The 18,951-nt window shown below is 55.1% G+C and overlaps 1 protein-coding gene across 14 annotated transcripts in view; it reads left to right on the forward strand.

The window, feature by feature from the left end:
- Positions 1–18,951, forward strand: part of BCOR (BCL6 corepressor) — a 117,329-nt gene that overhangs the window by 78,329 nt on the left and 20,049 nt on the right. For all 14 annotated transcript variants that reach the window (XM_043895445.1, XM_043895452.1, XM_043895448.1 and 11 more), the window contains exons 2-4: positions 13,424–13,549; positions 14,874–14,952; positions 15,879–18,722. In XM_043895445.1, the coding sequence (XP_043751380.1) occupies positions 13,464–13,549; positions 14,874–14,952; positions 15,879–18,722 (3,009 nt within the window). In that variant the 5' untranslated portion in view covers positions 13,424–13,463. The remainder of the gene's footprint in view (positions 1–13,423; positions 13,550–14,873; positions 14,953–15,878; positions 18,723–18,951) is intronic.

Genomic DNA, 18,951 nt, shown 5'->3' on the forward strand with positions numbered 1-18,951 from the left:
CCGAGGCCGAAAGGAGCTCTGAAGGCCCTTTGTTAGGCTCCAGGGTCACACTCGTGGCCCGGGGGCCGCGCCGGGGCGGGAGGGCCTTGCTCTTCTCCTGGCTCGGAGGTCTCCAGCCGTCTGCTCACACGGTTCGGGCCTGGCGGTGCCTCGCCCAGTTTGGGGAGGGGAGGCCGAGGCCCGCCCCAGCCCGCCTGGGCTGCTTTGCCCGAAAGTCCGGCCGGCAAGATTCCGTCTGTTTGCAAGGCTGGCTGTGCCGCCGGGGCCTAGGTGGTGGCGCCCACTTGAATAACAGCCGGGGTAGGAGTGGAAGGTCTCCTCACGCCGCCCCGGGGGCGGCCCAGCCTCCTGTGTCCTGAGCACTTGGTCGGGGAAGTCTACCAACCCCCAGCCCAGGACCGACGGCTCAGGCTGGTTGCCCCCCATGTGTTTCTCCGCAAGGGATAGCTGACTTTTTGTTGGATGAAAATTAAAGAACGAGCTTTCCCCGCAACGTTTTGGTAGAAGGCCCTCTTTCCCATTACAGGCTCATTTCCACCTGCCCCCAGTTGAGGATCTTGGAAATGGCGGGGGGGGGGAGCCCCCGCACTTAGTTACTCCTTAGAGCCTTGTCTCCTCCGCCAACCATTGCCCCTCAGCACCCACGGGCTCCGGCGCCCCGTGATTAGCGGGGAAGTCCGCTAGGAGAAGATCCTGACAGCATAAAATATAATTTGTGATCTAAAAGACAGTTTCCAGTATAATCTCATTATGCACCACAGACTCCCGGTGTTATTTTGTGGAAGGCGGACAATGATCAATTTACATTGACCCGGGGCTGGGCGAGCTTTTAGATGGTAATTGCCATATTGATTTGCATGCAAAAAGGAGACCTGCTAAAATTAAAGACCGGAAGCTAAATTAAACTAAATTTATTGTCTAGGTGCAAACCGGAGAAACTACTGGGGGGATGGGGGTGAGTCAGGTCAGGGTGCCAGGGGCAGACCAGGTGAGAAGCTTTGGAAACTCAGAGGGTTGGGAGCTGTCTTTCCTCTGGTGATTTCAAAATGTGAGGAGGGGGCTTGTTTAGGGTATGGGGACCCAGCGGGGAAAAAGTTATAAACCGGCACTATTGCATTGAAGGCACTGGGGTCTTTTAATGCTAATAGTAACTGCTAGGGGGGAGAGAGGTTTATAGGGCTATAGGGGTCTTCCTGAACCGTTTCTGGCACCCCTCATTTCTATTGTTCTACCTGAGCGCTCACAGCCATGCCCAAGGACACGCAAAATTCTTGCATCTGAAGCGTTAAAAATTTTTGTAAAGGCAGGCCTTTAACCCCCCCCCCCCCCCGCCCCCCAATCGTCAGGTCTTTCTTAGAGTTCTAGAATAGGGGGCGGTTCTGCACCCGCGCGCGACACCGCGGTCAGGTTCGGACCGTTGGAAACTGCGGGACGTCCTCCCCGGACCAGCCCCAGACTCGGCCCGACGCCGATCTCTTCCGGAAGCTTTCTCCAGGTGGCCCAAGTGGCGGGGATCGGGGATGGTCTGTCGGGGCCGGGGGTCGGGGATGGTCTGTCGGGGCCGGGGGTCGTCTCCCTGGAGGTTGGAAGGGCCTACACGGAGAAGGTGGAGGAGGGAAGGCGGGGGCTGGAAATCCTGCCCCGATTGGCAGTTATCGCCAAGGCCGGAAAGTTTAAAAAAGAGAGAAAGCCACTGGCCGGGAGCCAGGGCCGGCCGGGCCGCCGGGGCGTGTTCGGCTGGCTAGAGGGGTGAGGACCCGGCGCCGCCATCGCCTCGATCCCTCCCCTGGCCGAGGCGCTGGCCCGCCCCAGGGGCTCCTGGAGCCATTTCGCACATCCGGAGCCTCGGCCTCTGGAGGAGCCACCTCCTAAGCCACAGGGGCGGCTGAGTGTCCGGCGCTCCTGCCTGTTCACCTTCCCACCGAGCCGAGCTGGAGACGGCCCTCAGTCCTGAAGCCGGCCGCATCTGTGGCAACGGGTGTGGAGAGTTCCCGGAGCGTCTGAAAGCCCGGGACAGACCCGGAAATTGAGGATGGGGTGGGAAGGGGATGCTGAACGCTGACACTGCGCTTCTGGGATGAGAAGTTGGGCAACGAAAAGATAACCCCGGCCGCCAGCTGGGACTTGGGACTTGGCCACTTCCCCCTCAGTTCCCTCCCCAGCCCACTTTGGTCCTCGGGTCCCTAGGAAAGGTAGGTAGAAAGGTAGGCACTCTTTCCAAAGGGCTTTTGCTCTACCTAGATAACTTGATTTATTGCCCCATGTAAAACTAGGGTGGCAAGCCTAGTTCTAGTTCCAGGTGTCAGCACTTCTTACAGAGACCGGGGGGTAGCGCCCACTGTCTGCTGCCTGTTCTGGTCTCCTGGAGGAGGAGAGTGTGGAGCTTTGTGGGGATCCCTGGCCTCACACTGGGGTGTTCCAGTGCAGGGCAATGTGTAGGATGTCAGTGGAAAGACTTCATATGGACCGAGCGATTTCTCAGTGTAGGAGAAACTAGGCAGGCTCTTGGTAGACCGAGTTTCCTAGGTGCTGAGTGCTATCCTTTTACCCTGTATTGGAGTAAAAGGGCTGAGAAAGCTTCCCGAACTTCTTGGGAATTCCGAATGGCACAGTTTGACCAATACTTGGCTCCTCTCCGCAACTCCAGGACTGAGTTTGACCGTGGCCCATTTTTACTAGCTGTGTGACCTTGGGGGCAAGTTATTTATGGCCTCTGAGCCTCAGTAAGTTTCTTCATTTGTAAGACTGGGAATAATTATCCACCTTTAGGATCAAAGAAGACTACTGGGCACATAGTAGGCCCTGAGGATTAGTAACTGCTTTGAATGACTGGTCAGGTTCCTATAGGTTGCTTCTCCATTTCCTTCTGCCCCTGAGGACAACCCCCCCCACCCCACCTGCTTAGGCCAACCTTGGAGGGGACCAACCTGCAGGTTAAGCTCCCCTCCAAGGGTGTTCCTGAGGCTTTTTCTCCAGGTCTGCTTTGGTGGGTTCCTCTTTCCCTTTGTTACAGTTCTTTACATTCTGGGCTTTAAAGGATTCCATATGAAAAGGCTGGGTTCCCCCGCCCCCCCCCCTCGCCCGAGTGGGATCATTTTTATGGTTAGGAATTGATTCCAGAACCAGTATCTAGGTGCTCTTTGGCTAGTCCTCCCCCTCATTCTTTTGGGGGAGGGAACAGCAACAGCTGGACGAGAGACCTGGTGGGAAGAGGTGAGAGGGTCTGGCCTGCTGTAGAGGCCAGAGGTGCTGTGGTTTGTTTGATAGGGATTAAGTCCGGATGTTATGAGGTCTCAGTGTGGTTTTCAATAAAGTCTGCCAGGGATTGCTTCTTTTATATCGATATGTATTTAAAAAAATTACTAGCATGAGAAGAAAACCAGACCTGTATGGATCCAGGCCGGTAGTAAGCTACTGTGATCAGGTTTCCTACTCGACTCCCAGAGGGGAAGTCAGCGTTTGATTGAAGCTACACTTGGTTCTTGACTCTCTGGGGATGCCTGCTCTGAAACAGGAGCCCTCCCTTTCTCTCCCCCACCCCCAGCCACCCCCCCCCCCTTTTCCCTTCTTCCCCTAAAAGCCTTTGTGCTGAAAGAGCTTCAGTAGGCATGAATCCCTGGTCCCTCTCTAAAGAATGCCTCCCAGCCTTTGCTGACATTGTTTTGCGAACAGTGGGTTTTACCAGGCCAGCAGTTTTCCCCCCATCTTAGCTCACTGTTTTAGAGGTTAGAGTATGGCCACGATGTGCCCAACTACAGTGCTTTCCAGAGTGTGTAGCCAGGGCCTTGCCTGTAATTCTGAAGACACCTTAACCTTTACCCTTAGGTGCACCCCCCCCTCCGCGGAGGGGGGTAGGTGATGAAGGTGGGGAGAGCAAGGCCGGGGATTGTTGTGGAGGGTCTGTTTGTTTTCTCCAGCCTCGGGCTGAGGGGTGGAGTGGGGCGAGTCAGTCCGTTCCAGCCTTGGGTCTGATTTAAAACTTGGTTTAATTGGAGAAACTCTTAGGCATTTAACAGTTCTGTACAAAGGCAAACTTGAAATAGCTCTAGGCCTACGTCATTTAAGAAAGAATAAATGAAGTACAGAAATGTCCAAACTATGTAAATCCTCGAGTTGTCTGCCCTCCCATAAACACATGACAAGTGCCAAGGCATTTCCAGTCAAAACACCCATGGAACCAGCAGCCTCCATCCTTTGTATTTATTATTTTATTAACAGCATTTTACACAGCATTTAACAAGCACAGCCTGCCTGCTTTCCACCGTGGCTCTCAGCGGACCGAGGGGTGGAAAACAGATGGGGGTGGTGAGGAGTGGGCTCTAGACGGGCAGGGACAAAAAGAGCATTTGGGGTTCCTTTCGTCTGGCCCCCAAAGAGAAGACAGAGTCATGCTTTGGAGGAGGAAAGTTGGGCAGATGTGGTGTGTCTAGTCTGCACTTTGATTCCAGGTGTGAGGCCGGGTCTGCCCTCCCAGTACGCTGCCCATCAGTTATTGGTGCTTTTCACAGACTAAGTATTTGTCTGCTATCCTTATTCTATATCCTGGTAGAAAGTTTATAACGAAAAGTAATGCCTTTCTTAAGTCATAAAATGAGCCTTGTATGATTATTTAATTAAAATCTATTTAAGGACCGATTAGGCGTGTAATTTGCGCTAATAATGACGATTATGGAAATGTTTGACTTAACCAAAAATCATAAAGGAGACATTCTGATCAGTGGGGCGACCAGTCAGGATTCAGGGGCTTGGACAGTTTTCCAGAAACACAAGGGGGCTGTGAGCTGCAGACGGGGCCAAGCTGCCTTTCCTCTGGGACACGGTAGAGAGGGCTGCAGGACCCCAGGCTGGCCCACACTTTGCTGAGCAGAATCTGGGAGTCTGAACAACCTTTATTCCCAGCGGAGGAGATGGGGGAGGTGGGGGGGCTGCCCTGCCCCGAGCCACTAGCTGGCGGAGGAAACTCTGAGAGAGAGCCGGTGAACCCCACCGAACTCTGCTCGAAATGGCTGTGTTCTCTTGCTTTAACAATCAGCAGCGACACACGCAGCACTGCCTTGGCCAGCCTGGGCTGGAGCCCGGAGGGGTTGGGGGGAAGGCGGGGGGGGGGGGTCCTTGTTCCGGAGAAACCTGCCAGCTGCTGGGCTTGGTGCGAAGGCAGACACAATACTGCTGTTGTTGGTTTGATCTCTAACTGTGGATTGTTAGTCTGGCTTTAACTATGTGGTAAGGGGGGAATGTGAAGGCTGTTTACAGCGAGTGCAAATAATGTGACAGCTGTTGGTGCACGGGCAGCGCCGTGCCTCCCCGGCGCTCACACAAAGCGCGCACTATGCAGGCCCACGGAAAGCCGCAGAGGTGGCCGCCACTTGCTGGCTGGGGCGTCCTCGGATGCAAGGCGAGACAAGCCTCGGCGGCGGCGCCCCATCCCCACCCCGCGGACACATGGCCCTCTGGCTCCCGGGACCTGGGTGGACAGGGCGCGCTGGTTGGCGTTTTGCGGTTTAGGGATCTTGTTAGGCAGAGGTGGCAGGAGAAGGCCCGCAGGGTCATGAGTGTCAGCTGTCTGGAGGGGTTTGCCTGGGGCCTGGGGCCTCAGCGGCTTGTGACCGGGTTGTTAAGATTTGGGAAAATAACTTTCCGCCCTAAAGCAAGCCTGTTGGAAAGAATGTATTATTAACTGAAGGCTTTCTGGAAATTGCAGAGGCTCTGAAGGCCGTTGTTCTTCCTCTGAAATGGCCCTGTTATTCAGACAAGTTCGGGAGACAGGCGGCTGCTGTGTTCTATGCACTGGGCCCTGTTTCCTGGATTGGCAACACCAGTGTGTGTAGGTTCAGGACCCAGAGCTTTGGATTACCCACGTCCCTTTGCCTTCTCTTGTGTTTTAAGAGTGCACTTGCCTCTAAGCTGCAGGACGCCACTGTCTTCAGGTCTGCCCACAGCACCACCCACTCTGTGACTTAATCAACTAGATAGATGCCCACAGCCACAGGCCTTCTCTGAGTTCCTGGTCCTCTGCCAGGCAGTGCGGGGAGGCGCCAGGGTGGGAGGCAGAACAGTTGGTGGGTGGCGGCCATCTCTCCCCCCCACCCCCCCGCCCCGCTAGGGGCCAGTCCTGGAGCCCAAGCTGGCAAGGGGCATGGATGGTCAGGAGGCTGGGCCTGCCCCTGGGCTGTCCTGGGGCCAGCTGAGTATAAAAACCACTCCTCCCCACCCCAGCCTCAAGGTTGAAGTCTTCGGGGCTCTGGAGGATCATTCAGAGCTGACTTAATTCTATATCCTGCCCATCTGTGTGACTTTGGCCCCCTGGGTGTACAGCTTTCAGGATATCTGCAAATGGTGATTTCACCCCCCCCCCCCGCCACCTCCAAACCTACCCCCCCACCCCCCGCTTGGAGTTACAATGTGGACTTCTACATCTAGTTGGGTTCCCTAGTGGGGAGCTGGGAGATACTTCTGGAATGATACATGAACTTCGGTGCCAGTTCTATAAATTGGTCTCTTTTTATGACGTGTGCCATTTTCTGTAGGAATGTTGCTTGCAAAACGAGTTTCGCCTTGGAGGAAAGGCGGAAAGATAAACAAGCCTGCAACGCCAAAACACTGGCAGTCTTTCCCTCCTTCCAGCTCTCTTAAAGCAGCCGGGCTGTATTTCCAGGATTAGACTTGTGCTTGTGAGGAGGGACTCTGGTTGGCTTTTTTTTTTCCCCCAAGCAAATGCAAATTAGAGAAAAATAATTTTCTTTCAACGATATGCAATGTATTAGTCACTTGTTATCGTGCTCCGAGGCAGGCCTCATTTGCGCGTCTGCCAGCTCGCTCACATCTGCTCGGCGCTGTTCGGGGCATTTTAACCTTGGCGGTGTCGTGTCTAGTCCCACGGATCAAGGAGGAGTAATTAAGCTCTGAACAGCTACAAAAATTCGCGGGCCCCCACGTCTACTGCAGTTTTCCCACAGCTTTGTTTGGGGTGTTCCAGGTTCCAAGATTGAGTAGCAGACATGGGGTTCCTATTGTTCCTCGTTAAAAAAGTGGGAGCCCCTGTCCTCCCTTGACTCTCATCCCCAGCCTTCCCAGGACTCCTAGGTGGCACACAATCAGCAGGGAATCCGGGTGCAGACTGCAGGACCCTGTGTTTTCTGCATCTTTTATTCGTAAAAAGTTCCTTTGTGCTTCCTGTGTGTGCTAACGATAGCTGCTGTTAATAGCCTTATGGATCGGTTCTTCTGCATTTGCCTCCAGGTTGGGGGAGACTCCAGCTGGGAACCCAGCCCTGTAGGGACCCCACCAGAGGGGGTGTGGGGCGGGGGAGGGGTGTGGATTGGCAGAAGGAGAGGAATAAGGGTGATTGATTGCGTTCAACCTAGGTTTCCTGTCCTGGGCTGCTGCCTCCTGTGGGGGGACACCCGCTTCCAAGTGGGGCCCCCTTTGCATACACACGTGGTGGTTGTGTGTGGCACCACCGTGAAAGAAAGTGAAAGGGACGAAAAGCCAAGGCATGGCTTCAGGGGAGAAGGGGAAGTTCCGCAAGCCGACTGGGGGGGGGGTGTGGGGGGGGGTGAGGGGGTGGCCGTGGCTCTGCTGTGTGAGAAAGGGAGTGTGTGGCGCGCAGCAGTCCTGGTTTGGCAGCAGCTCTCCAGATTGATCCTTTGCTGGTCTCCCCCCTACTCCTCAAGCCCCCAGCCCCCTTTTACAGTTGGCTACACTTGGCTTGCATGTTTCAATCAGGGGAGGTGGGGGGGGGGGGAGCATCTATGGAGAGCAACACTCCAGACTGGCCAAAGGAAGCCCAGGCTGATGGCCGCAGGGGTCTCCAGTGCCCAGTCCCCTGGTGAGCTCCACCGCACATTCTGGGTTCTCCGTGCGCCCACCCAAAGTTGCTTTTTGTCGAGATTCAGTGGCAGGCGCCTGGGAAAGGGAGAGCCCAGAGATGTGCACACGCAAGGTGTGAACGGGGGTCTCAGAGGGCTGGTGGACAGAGCTGGAGTTCCTGGAAGGTCGGGCGGAGGCCGAGGGCGGGGATGTGTGCTGGCCGCTGCCCCGCGCGGGGACCTGGCAGAGGAGCTGCGAGGAGGAGCCCGCAGCCACACGGGGGTGTATGTGCGGTGGGAGAGAAAATCCCTTTGTTGCCGACCGATGGGGCTGAGACGCGGGAGGGGGCGCCCCTCCCCCACTCGCCGGCGGCGGCGGCCAAGTTCACTCCTGACTGCCCGGAGTGGCTCTATCCCCGGCGCCCTGGGGGAAGGCGGGGAAGGTGCTGGGTGCTGGGTGCTGCAGGTCAGGGCCTGCCGCGAGTTTCTCATTCTCCCCGCCCCCCACTCCCCATTGCTAGCCCTCAGCAGTGCTGTTACTAATGCAAAACCTGGGGCGGGAGTGGGGATGCCCCGGGAGGCACACTTGCAGGGTGCACGGACAGATAGCGCCTTGGCAGGCAGGATCACTCCTCCCATTCCCCCCCACCCCAACTTCAGCACCCCTGCACAGGCTGGAGGACCCAGCCAGCGACCTCCTTCCACCATAGCCCTGGAAACCTGCAACCTGCCCCTGACCTGGGAGGCATCCTTGGGGTTCCCCTCTCCCCACCGTTACACACACTGGGGAAAATAGCCCAGGAGGACTCACCCCAACGCCTCACACCCCGGACCACTTTTTCTCAGCTCCCATATCCAAGCAGCCCCCCATCCGAAAATAGGAACTTCTTCACCCCTCCCTTCCTTGACACCCATAGAGAAGTGCCTGTGCGTGACTCAGTCTGGGCTTGGAGCAGCCCCAGGAAGGGCTCCTGTGCTGCGAGCTTCCATGAAAGCCCCTTGCCCTGCTGAAGGTCATCCCTCCCTGGCCCCTCTGTGTCCCTTCCTCGGCCTCCCCACTGTCAGGAAGGAACCCTGCAGCCATTCTGGGGGTTGGTTTGTTACATAGTATGTTTAGTGGAGTTAGATGCTGCTTAATGGCCTTAGATGGGGCCTGCACCAGCTATTGCCAGGCAGAACTCAAGTCCTGAGTGCAGTTTAATCCTCTGGAAAACAGGGTGCCAAATATTTACAGATGAGGGCACTGAGGTTGAAGAGGTTCAGCCACCTGCCCAGAGACAGGCTGTGAACGAGAGAGCGGGGAGGCAGTGGTGATTGTGCTCTCAACGCATCCTCCACAGAGAACCGGCCCTGCAGTGAGAGAGTCCCTTTCCCCACAAAGGTCCCCAACCCATGGACGACCCTGGCACACAGCATGCTGCCTGGGATCCCTGATGTCCACTCGGTCTTCTGGACCAGGTGCTCCTTCAAACCTGTCCAGCCCTCCTTGGCCACTAACTGGCGAAGTGCCTGATGGGTTAAGGGGTGCCTAATGAGCGAGGCCCTGGGAAGGGGCACAGGTGGTGGTGGCATGGAGTGGGGCCAGTCTGGTGGTGCTGCTTCGCATTTTGTCGGTGCCACTTGACAAGCTTGATGTGCAGACTTGAACCAATCCATCCGCCGCCTCGAGGGCGGAGGCAGTGGAAAGTGGCCCGGTGCCAGGAGGAGCGGGGTGGAGAGAAAGGAGAGGTGCCAAGAGTGGCCCAGCGCTGCCCCCCTCCCTGCACTCAGGCTGGCCTCTCAACAGCCACGGCTCCTTCCTTTGCACCCTGTCTGTTGTCTGCCAGGGGAACTCGGCCTCAAAAGATAAAAAAAAAAGTTCTCTCCATTTCCTCTGCCCATAATGGTATCTTCATGGCAGGATTTGGCAGACCAGTGGTGGTGGGGTGCAGCTCAGAGCCCGTGTTCCCCCACGTGTCTTTTCACAGAGTGCCAAGGTGCCCCCACTCAAGGATGCCAAGGTGGGGGTGACAGCTCCTAATCGTAGTCCCTCTGACCTCTTTCTGCCAGTCAGGCTCTTCTCCCCAGTGTCCAGGCCGGGCTGGGGGTAATCATAACTTGGCTCCTAGAGCAGATGAGCGCCCAAGTCTGTCGAGGAAGACTCAAGCTCTCCTATGCTTGCACTTAGACGCAAAGCCAGAGGGACCTCCACGCGGGGTGGCTGTCTCTCCCAGAGCTGGGTGTTCAGCGGGCAGCCACCACAATTCCTGTCTGTTCTTCCAGAAACCAGACACTCTTGTCTCCCGGGCTGACCCCTTCTCTGAGCCACCTTCCCTCTTTATACCTCTCTGGCATCCTTGCCCCCTTCTCTCCTCTACTGGAAAAAAGGGTTAAAACCCAGAGCCAAGGTATAGCTTAGCAGCTTGCCCTGGAAACAGGTTGGTGCTTGTAAAGTGCTTTTCATGACTGACTTCACACATCTTGGCACTGCCAGAAGCATAGACTGCCTGTGGAAGACCAGGCCGGGGTGGGGTGGGGTGGTCATTGAGAAATAAGGGGGAATGCACATCTTATGTATAGCAGCACAGTCTCTGCTCTATTTGTCATCCAGATCACATCGTTTGCCCTCTTCACCGTGACCCACAGCCAAGGGTCAGGGAAGTCACTTTTGAAGAACTTTTCCTCGGTTAAAAAGAGAGACCCCACCTCTCCAATAATTTCAGTAGCCCTTTCTAAAAGTGGAGTGGGCTGAGTATGACTGTCTGTCTGCCCCTGTCTATGTGTCCCTTACCCCCAAGATCCCCTTCGTCAGTTCTCCATCTCAGAGAGATGAGGGGGGCGTCCTTCAGTGATGGGGGGTGTAAGCAGTCTGGCCTTTGCCCAGGATGTGGGCTGTCACTCTGGAGAAGGGCCTCGCGCCGGGCAGGGCCCTGGCTCGGTGGCCCTTTCCACGCAGCTCCATCTTTGGCCAGGAACCTGAAGAGTTAAAAGTCTTTAGCTCGTTGCAATGAAATTATGGCTGGCAGTGGCGCCGCTGTTTGTTCAACAGACCTCCACTTTTAAACAGTTCACAAAAAGTTCATGGGGCAGCTAAAGATTATAAGAGAGAGAGAGAGAGAGAGAGAGTGTGTGTGTGTGTGTGTGTGTGTGTGTGTGTGTGTAGGTGTAGTCAGCAGGATCCAGTACTGGGCCTCACCCCTCTTCCTCTCACCCCCACCCCTGTGACACTGGACCTCAGCCCTCTATGTGAATCCTGTGCTGGTCAGAACACTTCATTCTGACGCAGGATGTTATCTGTGCAGTATTAATACTGCAAACCAGACAAGACCTGGAGCAGGGGAGGAGCTTTGAAAGCACTCTGTGATCCCAGGTTGTCTCTTCTAAACTGTGTCTCCCTCACCCGCTAAATCCAGGCTGCCCTTTCCAAAGAAAAACCCTTTCAAGGGAAGGGGGCTGCAGGCCCTGGGGGTGGGGGAAGGGCTCAGTAGGGTGATTGTGGCGACAGCCTTCCTATTTCCTCAGTCAGGTGCTCAGAGGTTCTTGTCCCCAGGTGACAACTAACAGAAGCTCTTAGGAGGCAGCCGGTGTAACTTTTGAAGACTGGAACACCAGAAGATCGGGGCTTCGAGGGCACACACGCTTCTACCCCTCATCCTTTTCTTAAGGGTTTGATAGAGGGACCCTTTGGTGTAAGGTCTGAATTTCATCATGGCACGCAGCCAGGGAATGGCATGGCGTGGCCCTCCCGTGGCAGCCATATGCCCAGGACACTTGCACTGAGGAATGTTGCTCCACCTTCTAGATTGAGACCTGTCTTTCTTTTGTTAGAAGGGGTGGCAGGGGTTAGACAGGGGACACACTGTTGAGTGAGCCTTCTCTCGTGGTGGCCTGCCCCCAGTTTGATGTGCATGTTCGAAACACAGAAGAACGGCCTGTGAACCCCCACAGAACCTTCCTCAATGCCTGCATCCGACTGAGTCTGTCTTTGGGGCGCTGTAGCCAGCCCCCTGGAAATGTCCCAGCCTGTCTTAAGAAAGGGACACTTTCGAGACAAATAGCCTTTCCAAGATCCCACCAGGCCGGACACAACGGGGAGATTGCTATCTCTCTCGCAGCTTTATTGTTGAGCTCTAACTATGCGTGGTGTGTGTCTGCGTGCGTGGCTCTCGATTAACAGACGGTGTTCTATGTATAGGGGCCGATGAGTGATGCTGGTGGACAAAAGCCCGAGTTAGGACAAAGAAACGCAGAGGGATAGCCTAGTTTTGGGATTGGGGTCTCCCAGGTGCTCCCCGGTCCTAGTGGCTCCCACCCAACCGACCTGGCAGTCAGCTCCCTGTGCTGAAGTGTAAAAGCAATCATTTGCATATTTTTCCCTGCTAACAAAGGAAATGTGTCGACTTAGGGAACATTTGGGCTTTCGGAAACTGTGTGGGTGGGTGTGTGAGGGAGGAGAAAGAAAAGTTCCCCCATGAGCTGCACACCAGGGATTTCACACTCAGGTTTGGGTCCCGGTGTACGGAGGCTGAGGCTGGGGGGGGGTGCCTGGACAAGGCAGCTTGCGAGCTGGGGGAATTGCCGAGGGCCATCGGTCCCAGGCATTAAAGGCTCCCCTACTTATTAACCCAGCATTTAACAGCAGGATATGGGCTGAAGCGCAGTCAAAAGAAACGGCTCAACCTCCAAAGAGCAATTAAAATCCTGCACGAGGATAAATCACGCGCCGTGATAATCCTGTTAATAAAATGCAGCTTGTCCTGACCCTTCACTCATGCAGCAAACTAGAATGTGATGTGGGTGGGGGTGGTGGGCAGAGAAGGTAAGGAGGGGGGAAGGTGCCGCCTCCCCCTCCCTCCTTCCCAGTGGATGGGAAATGGGTGGCTTTTGCCCGCTCCCCCAGTGCCAGCGGCTCGCAGCCGGAGCCCAACAGCCTGGGCTGCTAAGACTTCTGCGCTCACTAATGATTTTTGTCCCCAGCGAGCAGGCGTCATTGAATTACTCAGCCGCCTCCCTCTGCAGCTCCCAGGCCAAACCACCCAGGCAAAACCACCCGGGTTTGGGGCTTAATCTAATCTAGGGCTCGGGTGGGGTGGCTCGCCAGCCCACTGACTCTTTTTAACCCTCCACCTGTAAGTCGTGCACACCACAGCCCTGGAAATGAGTTGTAGTTTGGGCTGCCGCACCGGACTGCTGTGCCTTTTATTCCGCCCCCACCACCTCCGACCCCTTCTTCCCCATCCTTTCAGTCCCAAGAAAAATATCAGTGCGGGGCTCCACAGGATCCCCTACCATCCGCTTTCTGTGCAAGGGTGTTCTCCAAAGGCTGGGAAAGGGGAAGGGAGAACGGCAGGTGCAGGGTGCTGTGTGCTGTACCTTGACTGATGGGGCCCCAAGGTGCTGGATCCTCCACATCCCTGGCGCCTCCTGCCAGGGAAGTTCCATCCCCCTCCTTGAACCCCTGGGTCAGGTGTACTCCTGCACTCCCAGCCATCTGTAGAACATCCAAGCAGGATCTGCCTTCCTGAGTGTGCATTCCACACTCTGTATGAATTTGCCTAGAAAGAGGGTTTCTCTTATTCCCGTTTGGCTCTTTTTTTATTCAACCTCCTGGGATTTTTTTTGTTGTTGTTAAACAGACTAGACGTTTGAAGAAAAGCTGCCATCCAAGAAGACGACATGCTTTCAGCAACCCCCCTGTATGGGAACGTTCACAGCTGGATGAACAGCGAGAGGGTCCGCATGTGTGGGATCAGTGACGACAGGTGAATGCGTGGGTCTGGCTGAGGCCTGGGGAGCATGTGGGTCCTTCCCTGGGGCTCCTAAGCAGAGCCCCCCTTCACCTCTTCACAGCCAGAGTGGGCCCAAAGGGGGGTGGGGGGGGGAGATCTCCTGCCTAGCTGGCAGCCCTTGATTTACAGTTTTAACAGGCAACCCGGCTCAGCGAAGCATTGCCGCCCTTTAAGAGATTAGCCCCTAAAGCGGCCTTTCAGTGCTCTTTCGTCCTTAATTTATTATTTCATATTTATGAAGGAGAATTAATCCCAGTCTATATGCTGCTTTAACTCTAAATGTCAGGAGTGTGGGCCCAGGTGGATCGGCATTCGATGTGCTTTTAAAACAAATAGTTTGCTCAGTAATAAATGGGGCAAAAACCACCCTTCACTTCATGGAAGGCCCACTGTTTCTCCGGATCCTCTGCCGCCTGTTTGGCGAGGCCACCGGCTCCTGGTTTCAGTCACCCGACAGCTTTGTTATGCTTCCTAATCAGTAATTTGGGAGTGTGGGGTAGAGGCAGCTAAGCAGTAGATAATTGAAGCTGCTCTTCGGGGTAATGATGAAACTTTGCTCTGCCGTTTGTCAGCGAGTTTTATCCTGGGGATTTGGAAGTTGGCATCAAGCACTTTCTTTATCGATGCTCTCTGATAACAAGTCTCAGGGCAGCCGCAACAGCCTGGCACAGATGTGTGGCCTCTTCCTCTGGAGCCTGGAGCGGCTAACATTTGTATATTTGTGTGTATCCCCCATCATTTTGATATAGGCTGTCAAATATGGCTTCATTATCACCATGGAAACCAGTTTCGTAGGACATGGTGCCTAACTTTGTTTGGGGAAAAGTTTTGAGAACCTGTCCTCCTGGGTAACACAGAAATGGTTGACATGACCGGCCCGTAGACTTTAGCCTCCAAGTCTGCCCCTTTGGCTTTGGCCATTGTGCCCACACGCCTGTCCTCAGGTGGAGCTTATAAGGGTCTGTTCGGACTGCAGGGCCCAGACAGCCCTGCCCAGCCTGGGTGGAGAAACAATCGTGAGGGAGACGTGATTGTGCAGATTTTCTACCTTACCCAACTCAGGGACGTATTTGTGATTTCACATCCCCGTTCCTTTGTCTTGCCTTGGTTTTTTCCCAGTCCCATTGAATCACCATTTGGGGACAACTTTCAATATGGGCCATGGGGGAGGAATTTTCTTTTTTTTTTTAAGGGTAGTTGGGAAAATAGAGTTTCTAGAAACTGGCCTGTTCTGGGGTAATCTATGAAAGATGAAGTGAGGAATGCTTTCACGAAGTTGGTGTATCCTTTTAAATAGGAAAATTCCCGTTAATGATGGTGACGCTTCAAAGGCCAGACTGGAACTAAGGGAAGAAAATCCCTTGAACCACAACGTGGTAAGAGATTAATGGCTTCTGTTGATGTGCTATCTGAGTATCAGTGATCTGTAATCAATCGTGCATTCATTTGCATGCTATTAAAGGGCCTTTGGGGGGCTGCTGGAGAAAGCCTAGGCAGTGGGACAAGGCTTTACCCAGTTTCTTCCTGGCTTGCTTTCTTGGCCGCGCTTGCCATTTATGCCCTCGTACCCTGGTGACTGGTGGGGTCCGTACCACCTTTTCTTTGATAAGCTATGTGCCCCACTGGCGCTCCCAGATGGAGAAATTTCTAGCCTCCAAGTAGACCCTGAGGGTTTACCTTCCTAGTAAAATGTGAAACAGAGCCGTCTTCAGACACAAGGGAGAAGGAGTCGAAAGACACAACTGCAGTTTGACCCGTGGCCTCTTTATTGATTTCGAAATGAGACAGCTCAAGTCTTCTGTTCCTTTCTGTCCCCCTGAAAGATTGGGGGTTTTTTTTGTTATGTTAAATAATGCCTCCCCACATCTGGGAAAGCCCCAGTGAACATCACCCCACCCCATCCTGACCAGACCCAGGGAGGGTGAGTCCGAGATCTGTACCCCACAAGGTCGGTGCTGAGAGCAGTGGAGTTGGTACCACCTTAGTTGCAGCAAAGAATTTTTGCTGAGAAGGTGGATTTTCCAGAGTTAATAGATGACTGAATTAATGCAGGGGCCTCAAGTCTAAAGGGATCATTTTACGTGCTTCCAGGATACTAGTCGGACAAAGGTGAGAAGGCAGGCAGAGGAGGGTGCTGGATAAGGGGGGAGGGGGCCACAGACCTTGTGAGGCCTTGCTTTTTTAACCCTTTCTGCCCAGATCTTGAGGCTGATATCCTGCTGAGCTAGTGTGCAGTTTCTCTTTGGGATGGGCTGCTTTGGAGGCACATCCTCGGTAACACCCATATTCTTCTTGTGTGAAGGTGGACGCAACCACGGCCCATCGGATCGATGGCCTGGCAGCGCTGAGCATGGACCGCACTGGCCTGATCCGGGAAGGACTGCGTGTCCCCGGAAACATCGTCTATTCTAGCTTGTGTGGACTGGGCTCAGAGAAAGGGCGGGAGGCCGCCACAACCACTCTAGGCGGTCTGGGGTTTTCTTCCGAAAGAAACCCAGAGATGCAGTTCAAACCGAATACACCCGAGACAGTGGAGGCCTCCGCTGTCTCTGGAAAGCCCCCGAATGGCTTCAGTGCTATATACAAAACACCACCAGGAATACAAAAAAGTGCTGTCCCCACGGCAGAAACTCTGGGCTTAGATAGGCCTGCCAGTGACAAACAGAGCCCGCTCAACATCAATGGTGCTAGTTACCTGCGGCTGCCCTGGGTCAATCCCTACATGGAGGGGGCCACGCCAGCCATCTACCCTTTCCTTGACTCGCCAAATAAGTATTCCCTGAACATGTACAAGGCCTTGCTACCTCAGCAGTCGTACGGCCTGGCTCAGCCGCTGTATTCGCCAGTCTGCACCAACGGGGAGCGATTTCTCTACCTGCCGCCACCTCACTACGTCAGTCCCCACATCCCATCGTCCCTGGCTTCCCCCATGAGGCTCTCGACGCCTTCCGCCTCTCCAGCCATCCCGCCTCTGGTCCACTGCACAGAAAAAAGCCTGCCCTGGAAGATGGGTGTCAGTCCTGGGAACCCAGTTGATTCTCACTCATACCCGCACATCCAGAACAGTAAACAGCCTAGGGTGCCCTCTGCCAAGGCAGTCACCAGTGGCCTGCCGGGCGACACGGCTCTCCTGCTGCCCCCCTCGCCTCGGCCTTCACCCCGAGTCCACCTTCCCTCCCAGCCTGCTGCGGACACCTACTCCGAATTCCACAAGCACTATGCCCGGATCTCCACCTCACCCTCTGTCACCCTGTCAAAGCCATACATGACGGTCAGCAGTGAGTTTCCCGCGGCCAGGCTCTGCAGCAGCAAGTATCCAAAGGCTCCAGAGGGAGCCGAAAGCGCCCAGCCAGTTCCTGGGCACACTCGGAAAACAGCGGGTCAGGACAGAAAGGATGGCAGCTCACCTCCTCTGTTGGAGAAGCAGACGGTTACCAAAGACGTCACCGATAAGCCACTAGACTTGTCTTCTAAAGTGGTGGATGTAGACGCTTCCAAAGCTGACCACATGAAGAAGATGGCACCCACGGTCCTGGTTCACAGCAGAGCTGGAAGTGGCCTAGTGCTCTCCGGAAGTGAGATTCCGAAAGAAACACTATCTCCTCCAGGAAACGGCTGTGCTATCTATAGATCTGAGATCATTAGCACGGCTCCCTCGTCCTGGGTGGTGCCTGGGCCAAGTCCTAACGAAGAGAACAATGGCAAAGGCCTGCCGCTGAAGAACAAGGCCTTGGACTGGGCCCTCCCACAGCAGCGCAGTTCTTCGTGTCCCCGCATGGGTGCCACCGACACCGTGGTCACTAACGTGTCTGGCTCAGTGTCCAGCGCCGGCCGCCCGGCCTCTGCATCTCCAGCCCCAAACGCCACTGCCGATGGCAGCAAGACCAGCAGGGCCTCTGTGGACACCACACCGTCCGTCATCCAGCATGTGGGCCAGCCCCCGGCCACGCCTGCCAAGCACAGCGGCAGCACCGGCAGCAAGGGCGCCAAAGCCAGCAACCCAGAGCCAAGCTTCAAAGCAAATGAGAACGGCCTCCCACCAAGCTCAATATTTCTCTCTCCAAATGAGGCGTTCAGGTCCCCACCAATTCCCTACCCCAGGAGTTACCTCCCTTACCCAGCACCCGAGGGCATTGCCATAAGTCCCCTCTCTTTGCATGGCAAAGGCCCCGTCTACCCTCACCCGGTGTTGTTGCCCAGCGGCAGTCTCTTTCCTGGGCACCTCGCCCCAAAGCCTGGACTGCCCTACGGGCTGCCCACAGGCCGGCCAGAGTTCATGACCTACCAGGACGCGCTGGGGTTGGGCATGGTGCATCCCATGTTGATACCTCACACACCCATCGAGATCACTAAAGAGGAGAAAGCGGAGAGGAGGTCCCGGTCCCATGAGAGGGCCCGCTACGAGGACCCGAGCCTCCGAAACCGGTTTTCCGAGGTACTCGAAGCTAGTGGCACCAAGCTACATCCAGAAGTCCCCACGGACAAGAACCTCAAGCCCAGCCCTAGCTGGAATCAAGGGAAGACCGTCGTCAAGAGTGACAAGCTTGTCTATGTTGACCTCCTCCGGGAAGAGCCTGATGCGAAAACTGAAGCCAACACGTCCAAACCCAGCTTCACAGCTGAGAGTGTCGGCCAGAGTGCTGAGCCCAGCAAACCCCCGGCTGAGCCGGCCCTGCAGCCCCACCGGGATTTCATCTCCCTCAGAGACGAGCTGGGGCGCATCGGTGACTTCCACGAAGCCTATGCTTTCAAACAGGCTCCGGGCCAGTCGGTTTTCAACTTAAGCAAGGAGAATGTTCCAGCGGGAACCAACAAGGAGAACCTGGCGATGCCAGTCTCCACTCCGTTCCTGGAGCCGACCCCGGGGAGCGATGGCCCCGCGGTCACTTTCGGGAAAACCCAAGAGGAACCCAAACCATTTTGCGTGGGCGGTGCCCCACCGAGCATGGACGCCACCCCCACCTATACCAAAGATGGAGCTGATGAGGCAGAATCAACCGATGGCAAAGTTCTGAAACCAAAGCCATCTAAGCTGGCAAAGAGAATCGCCAACTCCGCTGGTTACGTGGGTGACCGGTTCAAGTGCGTCACTACCGAACTGTATGCCGATTCCAGTCAGCTCAGCCGGGAGCAGCGGGCATTGCAGGTGAGCCCCCCACCCAAATTGCAAGAGCCTGACCAGTTGTCAGTTTTTTTTTGTTTTGTTTATTTTTTTTTAATGTTCGAAAAGGAAGGGGGCGGGGGTACTAGAGAGCAGGACACTGGGCAGATTTGATTAATGAAGTTTATGATAATATAATTTTTTGAAATGTATCCAGTAAGGGAACATAAGTGGATTCTTGTGGATTTTAAGCAAACTCCACTTGAATGCTGAT

This window comes from Cervus elaphus, chromosome X (assembly GCF_910594005.1).
Source record: "Cervus elaphus chromosome X, mCerEla1.1, whole genome shotgun sequence".
Lineage (NCBI taxonomy): Eukaryota > Metazoa > Chordata > Mammalia > Artiodactyla > Cervidae > Cervus > Cervus elaphus.